The 16557-nt window shown below is 41.7% G+C and overlaps 1 protein-coding gene across 1 annotated transcript; it reads left to right on the top strand.

Annotated features, from left to right (window-relative positions):
- Positions 1–9565: 9565 nt before the first annotated feature.
- Slpi (secretory leukocyte peptidase inhibitor) lies at positions 9566–15626 on the top strand. Its single transcript, XM_090352720.1, has 4 exons — positions 9566–9650; positions 10313–10474; positions 10913–11062; positions 15490–15626. The coding sequence occupies exons 1-4, from the start codon at positions 9566–9568 to the stop codon at positions 15624–15626; spliced, it is 534 nt and encodes a 177-aa protein (XP_090208846.1).
- The last annotated feature ends 931 nt before the right edge of the window (positions 15627–16557 follow it).

Genomic DNA, 16557 nt, shown 5'->3' with positions numbered 1-16557 from the left:
GGTCTAGATGTAAGATACAAGACCTCCATTTACTAGATATACCCTTTAATTTTCTATCTCATTACCCATTCATAGAATTCTCATTCATAGCTTCTCAACATCTCAAAAGAGATGCCCAATGCAAATAGCTCGGGTAGTTCCCCTTTTCTTGTAACTCACTGCCTGAGTGAAGAAGGAAATGGGAGGAGAGCTTACAGATCTGATTTTTCCATTATTTCATTTCCTTAGCTCTAGTTTTGAGTCTTTTTATTTTATTTTTGCTGGTTGGTCCTGGGGCTTAAACTCAGGGCCTTAGATACTATCCCTGAGCATCTTTGTATTCAAGGCTAGTGCACTATCACTGAGCCACACCACCACCTCTGGCTTTTTCTGAATAGTTAATTGAAGATAAGCGTCCTATAGACTTGCCTGTCGGGGCTGGTTTCAAACTTCGATCCTCAGATCTCAGCCTCCTGAGTAACTAGGATTACAGGTATGAGCCATCAGTGCCCAAGTCGAGTCTTGTCCTTTTTTTTTTGTCTGTCAGTCCTGGGGTTTGAACTCAGTGCCTGGGCACTGTCCTTGGACACTTTGCTTAAGGTTTGCACTCTGCCACTTGAACCACAGCACCACTTCTGGCTTTTTCTTGAATATGTGGTAGTAAGGAATCAAACCCAGGCCTTCGTGCATGCTAGGCAAACACTCTACCACTAGGCTACACTCCTGGTCCTGAGTCTTGTCCTTTTAATAATTATCATTTTTAATTTCTCTCTTCCCACATTTATAGCCTACCTCAAAAATGGGTGTGGAAGAAAAGAACAGGGCTCATGACAGTATCTAGCTACCTGTTAGGTGACTCAGTCAAACTCTTTCCACGTCTGTGTCCTTCCTCTGAGAATGGTTGATTTAGCCTAGTCAAATCTTGAAAGCCCTTCTGTTATAATCAATCACACTGTGGTTTTAGAACTAAATGTAACCTGAGAGTCAAAATGGCTCTGAGCTGCTGAGATACAATCTGGTTCTGGCCTGGAGTGTAGTGGGGAACTAGAGGGATTACAAACCAGAGATGCACCAGGAGAATGGGCACAGAGAAGGAACACAAAACTCTTTCAATCAAAGGAAGTCTACAAACAAAATAGAAAAGCATACGTGTAAAAATAATACAACACAGAACTAGAAATTGTGCTGTTTTACTCAGCTGACAAAATCAAGGGAGTCTATTTTCTTGACCTAATTTTGGTTATTTTCATATTAGCCATGACATTTATCTAAAAGATTACAAGTGAAGATACTAAAGCTGCACTCTTCACCATAATCATGTTATGGAAACAGCCCAGATACCCTTTAATAAATGAGTGGCTTAAGAAAAAAACTATATATGAAACGGAATCTTGCTCATCCATCAGAAAGAATGATAGCATGTCATTTGCAGAGAAATGAACACGGCAAAATCATGTTAAGTGAAGCACGTCAGGATCAGAGAGAGAAAGGCCACTCATTTTGTTGTATAAGTTAGATCTAATTTATACATTTATATGAAAACATGTACAGGGTTATATGCATATATATATATACATGAACATATCAATTCAAGTATGATATGTGCAGGGCAGAATTCCAGTGCTGTAACTCCTTTTAGCCACTTACAGTAAAACAAAATGTATACCAGGAAGCTGGCACTTGAGGTGCATGTAGCAGAGGAGCTTAAGGTGGAGGTAGGTGAATAAAGAGAGGAAGGGTGGGAGAATGTAGCCATTATATTCGATGTGTACATATGAAAATGGAAGTAGGAACACTGCGAGCATGGACGTGGAGGGGAGCTGGGAGGGGAATCATGGGACGAGTGACATTGGTCAAGATGCTTTCTACTCATACATGGACACATTGGGTTGATGCTAAAAGAAGCTGAAGAAATACTAGCCATGAGGTTGAGGTATTGGGAAATCTATCAAAAGGGGTTTTCTGCTGCCCTCAATTGTATTCTCCAAACCATATTAGACCCAGTTCTGTGTTTGAGAAATTCATTTTTACTTTCCTCAGATTCAAAGAGATATGAACTCCTATGGGGAAGGGAGTGATGGCTGGAAGGAACGTGCACTGTTTCCCTTCTAACTTTGTTTTTCTTTTTCCTAGCCTCTCTTTTTTATTAGCTCATATTTATTGTACAGAGTGAGAGATTTCATATATTTTCACACATGAATATAATATACCTGGATCCTAGCGTCTCTTGATCTACAAATGACTGACTGTGGGAAAACGATATTAATGCCACTACTCTCCCCGCAGGCAGGTTCCATTGGCACATTTTCCTCTGTTCTGCACACTAGGTAAAACATCCAGCTGGCACTGCGGTCTGCCCAGAGAGAAAATTCTCATGGGTAGTTTGCCATCAGTTCATGGTCGATGTGTTGCAACATGTGAGATTTATGTTTCTGAGAAATATACACTACTCTGATCCTGGTAGAACTTGCTTAATTGCTATACTCTATTAATTTAATTTCATGTGTAACCCAATAGAGAGAAAAATAATTGCATTGTGGTTGGAGGCTCCAGTCTTTTAACAGACATTTTGATGAAGAACCCTTTGAAGCAATAATCAACAAACTGAACAACTAGGAGATGAGTTCACTCAAGACAAGATGCAAATAGCTCAATCTACCCCCAATCACTTTGAAATACAAATTTTAAGACCCTTATGGGGATAGAAGGAATAACATCCATAAAAATGGAACCTCGAGGTTATGAAATAAAACCAAGTGAGTATGAATTAGGAGCAGATGGATATGGAAAATAAGAGAATATAAATCATCTGGAGTTCCAGAAAGAGAAAAAAGAACAAGAGAGGATATTTAAAGAAGGAATGAGGAACTTCCCTGCCCCCAGCCCCAGAATTAAAGAAAGATGTGAATGATCCAATCAAAAGCATACGTCAAAAGTGTACCAGAAGAAATAATTTAACATCTCTATTTCAAGACACTTGTCTTTGGTTACAAATCCATGGCATTGCTTGGGAATTTCATCAGGGAAATTAAAAATTGGCCAGAAGATGATTTTTTTAGGGGGTGTCAATTTTTCTTACAGGGACCAATCTGGTCCTGGTAACTACCTTAATGTTCTTTTTTATTGTATTTTATTGTCAGGGTGTTGCATAGAGAGATTACATTCATCAGGTAGTGGGTACATTACTTTTTGAACATTGATACCTCTTGTCATGTTTTTCTCCCATTTTCTGTCCCCCCACCCCCTCCCAATCACCTTGTGTATCGCCTTCCCTCTTCTATTTCAAGTAAATAGATTAACGTGTATACAATATAACAGGTACCAATGTCAGATACAGTAATAACAGGAGATTAACCATAAGGGGGGAAAATAAAAGAACATAGTACATTAAGAACATCACAGACGGTGATTGTTTTTCCCTGAAAATAATCCTTAGACTATCTGGACCATTAGGAAGTGGTAGAACCAAAGCATAGCCACAAAGACAGCCTAGGGCATATGTGAAAGCCTGGAAATATCAGATCTTGGTTTACAATGCCAAGCCCAAAGAACTGGGAAAAGAAAGGCCCATGTGAAAGACAACTTCTGGTATGGCAAGGGCTTGTGCTAGTTAAGAGATCCACCTAGAGATCCTGCCTTCACCACGGAATGTACAAGAATATTAATGACTGAACTCTGTTTCCCTTCTAAGTCTGACTGGTTCAATACTGTAAGAAGGCATCTGAATAGTGAAATCTAAGTCACCCTCCCTTGCCCAGCTTCAGAGAGGATTTGAAAAATGTAACTTCTAATGTTCTACCTCTGATACAAGAGGTCCCCCCAAAGGTAGTTGGAGTGGGTATTGGTTGAACTGATTTGTGGATTTTACCATGCTGTCTGGTTTTGTTTTAACATTAGTTTTTGTAACAGCATTAAGGGCCATTCCATTGCATCTTACACAATCCTCTTTTAGATTGGCTTTACTCCACAAGCTACCCCTTACAAAGTTATTATTTGTTCTTTTTTCCTTTGCCCAGTACTGTAAATTCTAAAGAAAATGACTTTTGAAGACATTAACTACTGAAATCAAGTATTTGAAGAAAAAGAACTAAATAAACCCTGATCCTAAGGACCACCCTTCCCCCTCAGTTATTTTTCTGTACTTTTTTCAGAACCCAGGACATCTGTTGATCCTTACATAATATTCAAGTATGGTCCAAGGATTTGCTGTTACTGTTCTTTAAATGTAGAATAAATTTAACTTGTAGAGAAATAAAGTGCCTAAAGACTGGCCTAAGAGACTCCCTCCCCCAAATCATAGTTATCTAAAAGATATTTTAGCAGAATTAAAAAGAAAACACAGGGGGCTGGGAGTTTGGCCTAGTGGTAGAGTGCTTGCCCAGTAGCATGCACAAAGACCCAGGTTCGATTCCTCAGTACCACATACATAGCCTGGAGTGGTGCTGAGGCTCAAGTGGTAGAGCTCAAGCCTTGAGAAAACCCAAGGACAATGCTCAGCCCCTGAGCTCAAGGCCAGGACTGACAAAAAAAAACAAAAACAAAAACATAGACTGTGAATGATGCAAGATCTTAGGGTACCTTCTTGTCTATTGGAGAATAAGAAAGCTCAAAGTAATAGTTCTTATCTGGGGTATTTCTTGAATTCCTATCTAGACACCTGGTCACATTTTCTAGCAACTTCTAATCATTTTGCTAAGTTTTCAAGCATTGATAGAATAGATTTAGGATGAGTTTATAACTAAACCATGGCTAAACTGGATTCTGTGTATTATTCAATACTATGGAGATAAAGGATTTAGGTTTATCCCAAAACAGGGACAATAAGTATGAGTTTTAGGACTTCCTTTGAAAATATTTCTACATTTAGTAGATAGAAAAAAATGTTATCCCTAGGTGATTATAAATTGTATGGCTTTGTATAAAATCCTTTTCTCTTTTAATTTCTTTGTTTCTATCATGTAAGCATGATGCAACTTATTTTGTGATTGACAGATATATTTTTTCTCATTGATTTTAAATGATGTTTTTGAATATAGCAGAGGCTGGATGCTGGAAATGAGCTCTAACTCAGGTTAGGAGAAATGAGGTCAAACAGAGCATGCTTCTCAGGTCACTAGGTAATGACCAGATGGCAAGACACGTATTCTCACTCAGGATAATTAATTTATTGTGTGACTTTGGGTGACTTTCCCCTTTCTTTTGGGACTCTTTTCTCCTCTCTGGAAAAGGTTGCTCTACATCTCTTCTGAAGGACATTTCAATGTCAGCACTGTACAATTTTTAAGGTAAGAGATAATTACAATTAGGCTAAAGATGAAAGTATTGCTGAGCGTAGTGGCTCACGCCTGTAATCCTAGCTACTCAGGAGATCTGAGAATCAAGGTTCAAAGCCAGCCCAGGCACCAAAGAACCTGAGACTCATAGCTCCAATTAACCTCTAGAAAACAGGAAGTGGGGCTTGGCTCAAGGGTAATGCCATAGCCTTGAGCTGAAGAGCTCAGGGACAATGCCCAGTTCAAGCCCCATGACCCACCAAAAAAAAAAAAAGATGAAAGATATCAGGTCCCATTCCATTTACTTTTTTCCTTTTTAAAAATCATACTACATCATGTTTAACTAAATACAATTCCTTGATTCATATGTCCAGTGTCACGTAGAGAATAGAGATCATTTCTTGTTGGCTGCCAGCCTCTTTTCTGTCTTTTTCAGCAGTGATAAGCCAGATTCCTTTTTTTTTTAGGGAAAAGAAACCAAGATTTATTGGAAAATGAGGTTGCAAAGCTATTGCTGTTGGCAACTTTCACATGAACCACCTGAAAAGAGCCACGATGTTTTTCTGTGGGTGATCATACCAATTCTTCCCAAGTTAGCACCTTCAGGCACCATGCCCTGGTTGCCAGTGTCAAAGGCGATAAAAAGTGGCAATCACAAACCATCACCAGATGGTTGCCAGCCTCTGGATGCATCCGAAGGTGTCATTTCCTTGATGAGGAGTCAGGGTAGTCAATAGTCTCAGCACGTTGGCTGCTTTGATGAAGGATTCCTTCTGTGCTCACTTTGTGAAACTTGTATGTGGCCTCCTCCAATGGAATGCAGGAGCGACAAAGGAAGTCTTGGTGCCATTGATCAGATGGAACGTCTCCTAAGGCTTGTCAGCGCTGATGACATCCTGGAACCAGGTTAAGATGGCATAACTTGCTGTCACTGTGGCAGCTTCTATCATCTTGGTTTCCCCATACATCTTAATGAAGTTCTGCATGCAAATTTTTTTTTTTTGCTACATCTTTTATCAGAATGTACTCAGGCCTGCTCCTTAGGAAAATAATACAAAACAGGCATTCTCTCAGCCTGGTGAAACCAGTGGATGGATGAGGAGCGAACACACCACAGAATTCGTTCAACATCCCACGCTTGAGAGCTGCTTCCTGCTTCAGATATTTCTTGAGATCAGCATCTATGACTGGGCTAGGAACAGAAAGAGCCCATTCCATTTTTCTATCCATATAGATCACTAATGAAATGCAATAATTTCTCATGAGTGCTTCAAGTTCAGCTGCCATTACCAGCGGCTCAGAGACAGAGTTTAGAGTCCCCCTACTAACCTATAAAGAAATGATAAAAACAGAAGAAACAAGAACAGAGGAGTTCCTGTCTTCATGGTCATAATATCCACAGGTTGGCTCATTCTCTTCTTTCATGAATCTATAAATTGTAAGGTCTTCTTTTTGCATGGAATGCCTGATTGGAGAAGACCTTAAAAATGGATGAATATGGAAGTATCACTTATTGGTAACTCATTGAATATTCAAAGAAGAGAGGATAACAACAAACCAGAAACTCTTGTCAGGAGTTTATTGTTGCTTGGGTCTATTATTTTTCTTCTTTGTAAAATATTTTTATTATTTTGAGTAGTTGTACAAAGGAAGTATATGCAGTTAAAAACAGTGTCTGGGCCAGGAGTTTGGCCTTGTGGTAGAGTGCTTGCTTAGCATGCACAAAGACTTGGTTTCAATTCTTCGGTACCACATACATAGAAATGCCAGAAGTCGTGCTGTGGCTCAAGTGGTAGAGTGCTAGCCTTGAGGAAAGCCCAAGGACAGTGCTCAGGGCCTGAGTTAAAGCCCCAGGATTGGCAAAAAAATAAATAAATAAAATAAAAACACTGTCTGTTGGGTTGATGGGACCTGCTACTACGCTGAGTGCTTGTCAAATACTCCTCCCCACATGTGTATGTTACAGGAGGAAGCAAGGCTTTTATTTGCAGATGAGGTAACTGAAGAACAGAAAGCTTCAGTGTTTTTTTTTTTCCCCAATTCAGACTTAAGTAAATCTATTTTCTTGTTTTGTTTTATGGCAGCCAGCCAGGATTGGCTCTGTGCACCTTATTTGTTGTACACTTGGCACCTAGCACAGTGGCTTGGCATGTGGCAAGACATAATTAAGTAATTTGTACATGCACGAACATATTAATCTATAGGACTTAGTAGAGAGCATATAAAGTGGATATAGTGAGTCAGTCTTAGGTTAAGATCCAGCTAGGAATGGATGTCTACTGCCAAACAGGTTCTGAGATTCAGAACCTGTCATGTTACTCACCTGTTTGAGAAAAGTTCACTCTTAACGCTGTATAACTAGCACATAGTGTGACTTTGGACTCACCCCTTTTCGGAGGGACTCAGTATCTTTTATTATAAGCTGGGAGTTTGGCCTAGATCAGGGACAAGCAAGTATCTTCTGTAAAGGACCAGACAGGACATATTTCAGGCTTTGTAGTGAGCACTTCTGGTTTCTGTTGTGACTATTCTATTCGGCTCTTATAGTGGCAAAATGCCAAAGACAATGGAGAAATGAGTGGACATACACGTGAGTATGTTCCAATACAAACTCGTGTACATAGAGAAAGGAGCCTGCAGGATCTGGCCTACTGATAATCTCTGAAATCCTCTGTAATCATAAAGATTTAGTGTCAATTGTGGCAAGCATAGAAGTTCATCACTATTCTCCCCTAGTTACACACTGAAGATATTTCAATTTGATCACTGGGCCCTATTCTGATGAGAAAGAGTTGGCTTTTAATCAATCAATCGTCAGTCATCAGTCACATATCAAAAACTAGTGGTAGTATTCTTTTTTTTCCTCTTTTAGAAATACATATTTAGAAGATGCCAGTCATTCTTTTGGCATTGAAAAGAATAAGAAAAAGTATGGATGGGAAGTGCAGGAGCTAAGTGGGGGAAATCAAACTAACCCCTGGATAGAGGAAGTGAGACGAAACCTCATAGTGCTTTGCCACTGGTGGAAGTCAGACCCTACATCTCCTATCTGTCTTCAGCTAGCAATGAATGTATTAGACTCACCATCGTCTATTCATCATCTCTCTTTTCATTCCCTACAAAAATCAAAACCATTCAATCGTTTCTGCATACAAGTGTCTGCTGCCAGCTGACTGGAGAATTCTAAACAAATTCATGTGGAACCATCATTACTGCTTTCGTGTTTGAATTTCCATAAACCTACAATTTGATGAGTGAATGGCAGAATGCCAAGCCTCAAGAGGTCATATGACGGTGAGACAAGATTTGGACTTTGCAGTCAGAGGAGTTTGTGTTCTAGAGAGAACGAGTGCTCTCCAGGAATGAGAAGCAATCGTGTAGATCTGGGTAGAATAGAATAGTTTTAATAGATGGCAACCATGAGGTATTTGCTCTCATCTTGTATCAGTAGAGGATTTAGGGACTGGAAACATTATTCCACTGTCTCCGTATTATACCTGTAACATCATAATCAGTGTTTATTACAGTGACTGGTGAGTAATTTTCCCCTTTATCTCAGAAATATTTCCATTATCTTTAGTGGTAAGGGGGCACGATACAGTAATTCTTTTTGGAATCTATTCACATTCTTCATATCATATCTCTAAGAGAAGGTCAGTTTGTATCATCCCATTTCACAGATGGCAAACAGCACCAAAGACATTTGCTCTTCCTATGTATCTTTCATTGTTTTAGGGAGTTCTTTCCATGTCGCAGTCACTAAATAGGCACTGAATAGGCATGTAACAGTGTAATTTGGATCAGTGTTGGATCAGTGATGTATCATATGTACTTTTGAGAATGGATGTGCATTAAGCAATCAGTAAGGCATTTCCCAATCCTGGAAAGCCTGGCAGCCTTCCGTGAGAACGAAGGATGTCTTGCATACAGTCTCAACCGAGACTCCACGTCTCCTATTTCAGCTCTATGTGGCTCCTTTGTGATTAACACTTATTGCCCTTTTTTTTCCCCGCCTGACTGGAAACCTTTGCAATGTCCAGGGCTCACACAGTGATCTTGAAAAGGGTACCTGCTGAGCCAACTCCTTTTCTTTCTTCTCTGAGAATTACTCATTTAGCCTTGTAATGCTGGCTGAAATGAAAAGGACACTAATACCAGCTTCCTTGTTGCAAGATATCTGGTATCTCAACTACGCTTCTTGCCTAAGCAATGGCAGCAAGGGAGGGGCCAAAGCCTTCTGCTGGGGCTACACCCGGCTAGAGAAGGTATAAAGGCTGAGGTTTACTGGTCATTAGGACCATCTGGCCTTCACCATGAAGTACAGCAGCCTCTTCCCCATCGTGGTGCTTTTTGCCCTGGGAACCTTGGCATCCTGGGTTGTAGAAGGTTCTGAAAAAGGTGAGTGGGACTCTGGTCCAATCTTTGCCTTTGGAGGCTCCCAATGTGATGGGGAATGTCTGCAGAGAATGCAGATGATGTCTCTAAGCTAAGGAAGGCATGCGTCCATCCGGGTCCCGAGCACATGCAAATGCTTCTTGTACTCAGACTTCCCATGAATTCAGGTTTCTTTTCTGCCCCATTCTCTCTATCAGCATCCCCTTTGCTCTCTAACCCTAGCTGTGACTCTTCAACCATTAGTCTCTAACCCTTTCTGCTTCTCCTTTCTCTGTGTGCTTCTGTCCTTCAGTCTTTGGCATGGCTACCTCTGGCCTCAGTTTGCATCTCCTCTGATGGTTCTACTTACCTTTGTTTCTTTCTCTCCGGAGGCTTCACCTCCCCCCTTTCCCTCTGCTTTTGTGTAATCTTGCCTTTGCCCTGGAGTGAAAGGTCTTTTACTACAAGCCCTTGACGTTATCCCTAAATTTGTGACTTTTTTTCCCCTGCTTGTATGTCTGGTTTGAGCAAGTATGTTACTTTTTCTAGTGGGGCAGGCCTTTCCCTTTGAATTTGTGGTCATAACTCCGGGGTGAGACTTGTTCCTGGAAAGTTGTACTTTATTCAAGACTCCTGGTAACTACGTAGCACCTAACCCTCTTCTATCTTCTTGTTCTTCTTTTTAGGATCTGTGAAAATTGGAGCCTGCCCTTTTAGAAAACCTGCCAATTGCCTTGTGTATGAGAAACCCAAGTGCAAGTCTGACTGGGAATGCCCAGACAAGAAGAAATGTTGCCGTGACTATTGTGGCATTAAATGCTTAGATCCTGTTGCCATCTCGAAACCAGGTAAGCCAGAGTCAGCAGAAGAGTTAAGTGGAGAGGAAAGAGCCTCAAGGTCAGCATCTGGGGACATAAGATTAGATAAAGGGTCTTTCCAGGCCTCTTCTTTCTCAAAAGTTACCCATCTCAGTGTGTTGGGGGCAAGGCCTCACGCTGCCTTCTGGAGGCAGTTAGCCAGAGGGCGGACGTAGCTGGCATTTCAGGATGGCCTTCAGACAGCCAAGCACTCATCTAGTCAACACTAAGTAGCCAGCACCAGTATTGGCCGAGGACCAGATGCTCTGAGGGGAGCCAGGTGCTATTTTCAAGGGATGCATTAGCTAACGGGAAGTGGTAGAGCTGGGGGTGGAGAAGGAAAATGATCCTCCTTACTCAGGGGTCTAAGAAGCAGAGTGGGGGTTCTATTGCAGTAAGGCTTCTGACTTGCGGCTCTACTCTCCCCAGTAAATAAGAAGCGTGGGAAGTGCCCAGTGGTAAATGCTCAATGTCTGATGCTGAACCCCCCCAATCGCTGTGAGACGGATGGCCAGTGCGAGGGTAACTACAAGTGCTGCAAAGGCATGTGCGGGAAGGCCTGTGTGCTGCCTGTAGCAGGTAAGGAAGGGACACCTCCTCTCCTCCTGCTCACACTCAGGAAGTCTAGATGGCTGAGTAGGGAGACTCCTACCCCGTGCAGATCCTGATTTGTGGCTTTGTTTTTCAATTGTACTGTTCCCTAGGTTTCAGGGCATGGATTTCCAGGGGGTCACCTTTGGCTTTGGTTCATTCCAGCTTGTTAAACAAAGAGCCCTTCTGAGTCTCTTTCCTTGCCTGTAAAATAGACATAATGCATTAGAAAGTGTTTTGTAAAGCACAGTATGCTAAGTATCTGTTGTTCAGGTCACTTATGTCATGCTATCCTGGATCAGGGCTGAAAGAAGCAGTAGGATATGAGGACAGTCTAGCTCCGTGTTCTGAGTTGAACAGTGAAAATGAGACTTGAGTCAGTCTCCTGAGACTAAAGCTCTTCAGCCGCATCACTACTTTATTATTTCCCTCTATCTTGGTGGCTTCCTTGTGGAAAAGATTTGGTTGGTTCTTCATGCTTCAGTTCTTATCAGATTATTTTTTTCTTACCTGATTTTGTTTTCTTTGCAGCTTGATCCCCCCAGTTGGAGGAGATAGTGGATTTGGGGGATCTGAGAATTACCTCTGATCCCAGGCTTGATCCTTTGGAGATTAATTTGATTCTGTCACCAGCATCTTGTTTTGGCAGGTTGCTTGGCACATAGAAGGCTTTTGGAAATCTGGTAATCCGTGAATAAACAAGAAAACAAATGCTCCTCGTTTTGTATCTGTGATTCATTGCGGTATAGGCGGGGTAAGAGGCAGCGAGGGAAGGCCTGAATTATTATACTCATGTGGAGTAGAAGGATGATATTTTAGGGCTGGATAGCCTTGAGTTCATATCGCAAACCTAGCTATTACCTCTTTGACAGTTGGACAGGTGGTTATCCCTTAAATATTATTTCTTAATCTAAAAAATGGTAGTAAAATCACTCCTGGCTCCCAGGATTTAGATGATTGGAAGATGCAATATTTGTATAATAAATTGCAAGGCTATCGCCACAGGACCTTGCGCACATTCTGTAGCCATATGTTGCCTCCTGGGAGATTCTGAAGTTACCATTTCTGTGTTTGTCCTATGACATGATCTTGTCTACCCTCAAATAAAAATATTGCCATGGGGAGTAACATTTATGACATGCTGTTGGCTGGTATTGCTTGAAGATTATGTTGTTCTTGGCTCCTTACAGCAGAGGCAAGAACAGCCAGGCTTTTACAGTCCAGGAACTACCAAGAGCCTCTCCCCACCCTTTCCTCTCTACTCCTCCATTCTAGAGGAAAGAAACAGCATGGTTAGGTCATAATAATAATAGCTGGGGGCCAGTAGTGCATGCCTGTAGTCCTAGCTACTCAGAAAGCTTAAATCTGAGGATCGTGGTTCAAAGCCAGCCCAGGCACGAAAAATCCATGAGACTCTTATCTCCAATTAATCATCCGAAAACCGGAAGTGGCACTATGGCCCAAGTGGTAGAACGCTTGCCTTGAGCTGAAGAGCTCAGAGACCGCACCCAGGCCCAGACTTCAAGCCCCACAACTGACAAAAAAAATTAATAGTAATGATGATAATGATAAAAAGAAACTTGTACTTTGATCCTTTCCTGAAAATAGTCACTGAGTGAAGAAAATATTCATCACTACGTTTAACCAAGGCTCTAAACACAGCAGCAGGATGTGTTAACCATTCCAGAGACGAGGAAAAAGCAGGAGAACCATTTCACTGGTTCCACGGGTGAGGGTGGTCCCCCTCCCGGAACCCCAGGGACCTTCACCACCTTGTGGAACCCTCTCCCACCCTTCCCATCATTGGGCTGCAGGACAGTAAGACCTTGTAGGAGTGATGGTGAGCGTTTCAATGAGGTCAGGTGGTAAAAGCTTGCAGCTTCCTTTTGAGGAATGCTCACTCGAAGTGCAGAAGGCACTCAAGCCAACTGCGGAGTGGCCCACAGAATGAGGAATTGTTGACGCCTCTGAGGCCTACACACAAGCCCACAGATGCCTTAACTGTCGTGAAATGACTTGATCTCCTGAGAAACTGCCTGAGAAACCAGTTGTACCAAGCTAAGGCATTCCTGGATTTCTGACCCTCAAACCGTGAGATAAGGTTTATGGGTTTTAAAATGTTAAGTTTTGGGGAGTTATGATAATCTTAAATAAAAGGTTAAAAAGAAAATTCATGAGGGCTTAAAAATGTTTCATAAAAGTAAATTCCACTGCAGCGTTTTGCTTCCTCAGAGCTACGCCCAGTGTCCTAGAGGGCGGTTATCTTTTAAAAAAACAGTTCTTTTGGAAATGCTTGTGATACATTTTTATCCCTTCAGGGATTTGCTTCTGGAATATAGAAACAATTCCTATAGTTCCATAATAAAATGACAAACAATAAACAAAGCAAGCTGGGTACAAGTGGTTCATGCTGTAATCCTAGCTATTCAGGAGGCTGAGATCTGAGGATCACAGTTTGAAGCCAGTCCTGGCAGAAAAATCCCCATGAGACTATTATCTCCAATCAAGCTCTCAAAAACTGGAAGTCTCACTGTGGCTCAAATGATAGAGCACTCAGGGATAGTGCCCAGTCCCCGAGTTCAAGACTCACAACCAACAGCAACAACAAAAGAAACAAAGCAAAAATGAATAAAGAGACTCAAACAGGCACTTTGGAAATAAGGATAGAACCAATCAAATGTACATGAAAAAACGAGCAATCATTCGGAAAACTAGAGTAAAAGAACAATGAGAAACAAATAAGCTCTCAGTCTGGATGAAAGTCAGATGGTTAGTTCCTATAGATGTTGACAAAATTGTGGGACAACATGCACTCTTTTGTAATATACATATATATTTCCAATTTATTCTATTATTATTTTAGAGATGATATACAGCAGTGTTGCCCTCACATATAGCAGGAGATACATCTCTTGTGTATTATATACATAGATCACTTTGGAAGTCTAATAAAATTAACAAACCAACACTCAAAAAATTCATAAAGTTCAATATGAATGTGTATTTTTTGTTAAAAAAATAGAAATGGCTGCCAGATGCCATTGGCTCAGGCTTGTAATTCTACTGCCCAGAAGTCTGAGATTGGTTCAAAGGCAGCCCTAGCAAGGAAGTCTGTGAGGCTTCTATCTCCAATTGACTAACAAAAAGCTGGAAACAGAGCCATGGCTCAAAGTGGCAGAGTACTAGCCTTGAGGACAAAAGCTTAGGAACAGTGCCTACAACCTGAGTTCAAACCTCAGAACCAGCACAAGATAGAAAGGAAAGAAGGAAGGAAGGAAGAAAGAAAGAAGGAAAGAAAGAAAGAAGGGAATGAGTGGGAGGGGGAGAGAGAGAAGGAAGAAAGGAAGGAAGACAGGAGAGAGGGAGAGGGAGAGAGAGAGGGAGGGAGGGAGGGAGGGGGAGAGAGAGAGAGAGAGAGAGAGAGAGAGAGAGAGAGAGAGAGAGAGAGAGAGAGAGGGAGGGAGGGAGGGAGGGAGGGAGGGAGGGAGGGAGGGAGGGAGGGAGAGAGAGAGAGAGAGAGAGAGAGAGAGAGAGAGAGAGAGAGAGAGAGAGAGAGGGAGAGAACCTGGGAAGATGGCAGATTGATGACAAGAACCACATTCCTGTTTTTCCACAAACTAGAAAAATCCCCCACAAATACATGCCAGGAAATGTTGGCCAATTAGTGAGCCAGAGAAGGTTAGAACAGTACAGCAGTGGCTTGAGAAGACAAAAGAAAAAGTTATGCATTTTCAGAACGCAGGCATGAGACAAATGAAAACAAGATATGCCCAGTCTAAAGGGAGAAAATGTGTAAAGAATGTCCAAAAGCGAATACAGACAATTCTGTACTGTTTTAAACCTCAGAATAATTCTTCTTTGTGTTTCCATGCCTTTTTTTCTGGGCACACAGAGATGGTGGCCAGACTTTGGGGACCCATAACAAACAGGGATGTGTTTGCTATAAATGAAGCAGTGGCTATACCTTCTAGGATCGAGGGTGGCTGTGGCTCCAGGCTGATGTGACAGAGACAGATCTATTGTCACCAAATCACAGCATTACTCTTCATTTTCTGTAGGAATCAAACATGTTCTTGTCTAAGTAGCTCTATTAGCTCAGTTCTGTCTGTGGACTCCCAGAAATGTGATAGCCTTACTTCCTTTCATCTGGTACATAAAAAATCAAGTCTAAGATACTTCCGATTGAAGGAAAAACTGATTTCACTGATATATCTGTTCCTGTTCCTGTGAATGCCCCTTCTCAATGAGGCAGTGACTTACTGGCTCCCTCATTTGGTTTGTGCTCTTGGAGGATTTGTCATTCCCAGAAATTCTTTAAAATCCTAGAAGGTAAGAAGAGGGTTGAGGTAGAACAGTTTTATTTGGAAGACTGCCCCCCCCTCTTATTGATTTAGCTCTTGCATCTGTCTTTTCAGATGCCATTGCTTCACCCACTCCCACTGCCAGACGTGGTGAACACATAATACATCTGTTGGGACATTTTCATCTTGTAGAAGCAGTAGAATATTTGAAGCGAGTGCAGCGACAAGCTGCTGTGGGTTGGTGTGACTGAAGGTACCAGGCAATGAAGGACTTTCTAATGGTCTCTTACATCACATTGCCCCCTACTCTTAGGAGAGGCACACAAAGGTGCAATGCTCATGTGCATCAGATTATATAAAATAATATTTATTGAAATGAACTCCAGGAAATGGAAACAAGAGGTTTTTCTTCATTGCTCTGTTGGTTTTCCTTTGTTTTTGTCCTGTTTGCTCATCTGTCTGTCTTTGAGGGGGTCAGGGCAATAAAGGAAATGGAGGGACAAAGGGTAAACAAATGCAACCACTAGACAACTTGGAACAGGAGAGAAAAACTGGGGGAGAGTGCAGAAGGGCTGACATTGTCCAAAATGAAAGGTACCTGTTACCTGACTTACATAACTGTAACCTCTCTACCTCACCTTTAAATACAATTCAAAAGAAACGAGACAAAACAAAAACAAACACATTGCCCTGACATTTCTGAAAAGTTATTAGCTTCTGAAGTCCCAGTAGTTAAAAGGTCATTATGGAGTGTGAGGTAGCAGACAGCACCCTGGTTTTAATGTTGCATTTCTAACCAGAATTCTAGAAGCCTGCCTTTCGATGAGCAATCTCCATGATTCTCTGAGAATACCCCTTCCTTTCATTTTGGAAATATCCATCCCCCAAATATCTCCTTATCTCCTAAACTAAAAGGAAATAAGATCTCAGGAGTCAAAAGCAAATGATGCAGAAATGGATCTTTTTATTTGAAAGCAATTATATGAGGAATCTTCAGTTTTAGAAAGCACAAGAAAAGCTAGCAGGAGCTCCAGGTGTCGTCCAAGGACCAGGCCTTCAGGATCACGTGGAAATCTTCATCTCAAACACACCACCGGCTTCACTCGGGTAAGGCAGCTCCTAGGGAGGCAGAGGACAAGCTGAGCCGTGAGGGTAGCGAGAGGAGAGGAGAGGATCTGCGCC

This window comes from Megascapheus bottae, chromosome 18, assembly GCF_031878675.1.
Source record: "Megascapheus bottae isolate mThoBot1 chromosome 18, mThoBot2.hap1, whole genome shotgun sequence".
Lineage (NCBI taxonomy): Eukaryota > Metazoa > Chordata > Mammalia > Rodentia > Geomyidae > Megascapheus > Megascapheus bottae.
The sequence above is the reverse complement of the archived record's forward strand: the minus strand, read 5'-3'. Positions and strand labels throughout refer to the sequence as shown.

Coding starts and splice junctions, on each gene's coding strand:
- Slpi (XM_090352720.1), top strand. CDS start 9,566: ATGAAGTACAGCAGCCTCTTCCCCATCGTGGTGCTTTTTGCCCTGGGA. Junction 9,651..10,312: donor TGTAGAAGGTTCTGAAAAAG/GTGAGTGGGACT, acceptor TCTTCTTTTTAG/GATCTGTGAAAATTGGAGCC. Junction 10,475..10,912: donor TGTTGCCATCTCGAAACCAG/GTAAGCCAGAGT, acceptor TACTCTCCCCAG/TAAATAAGAAGCGTGGGAAG.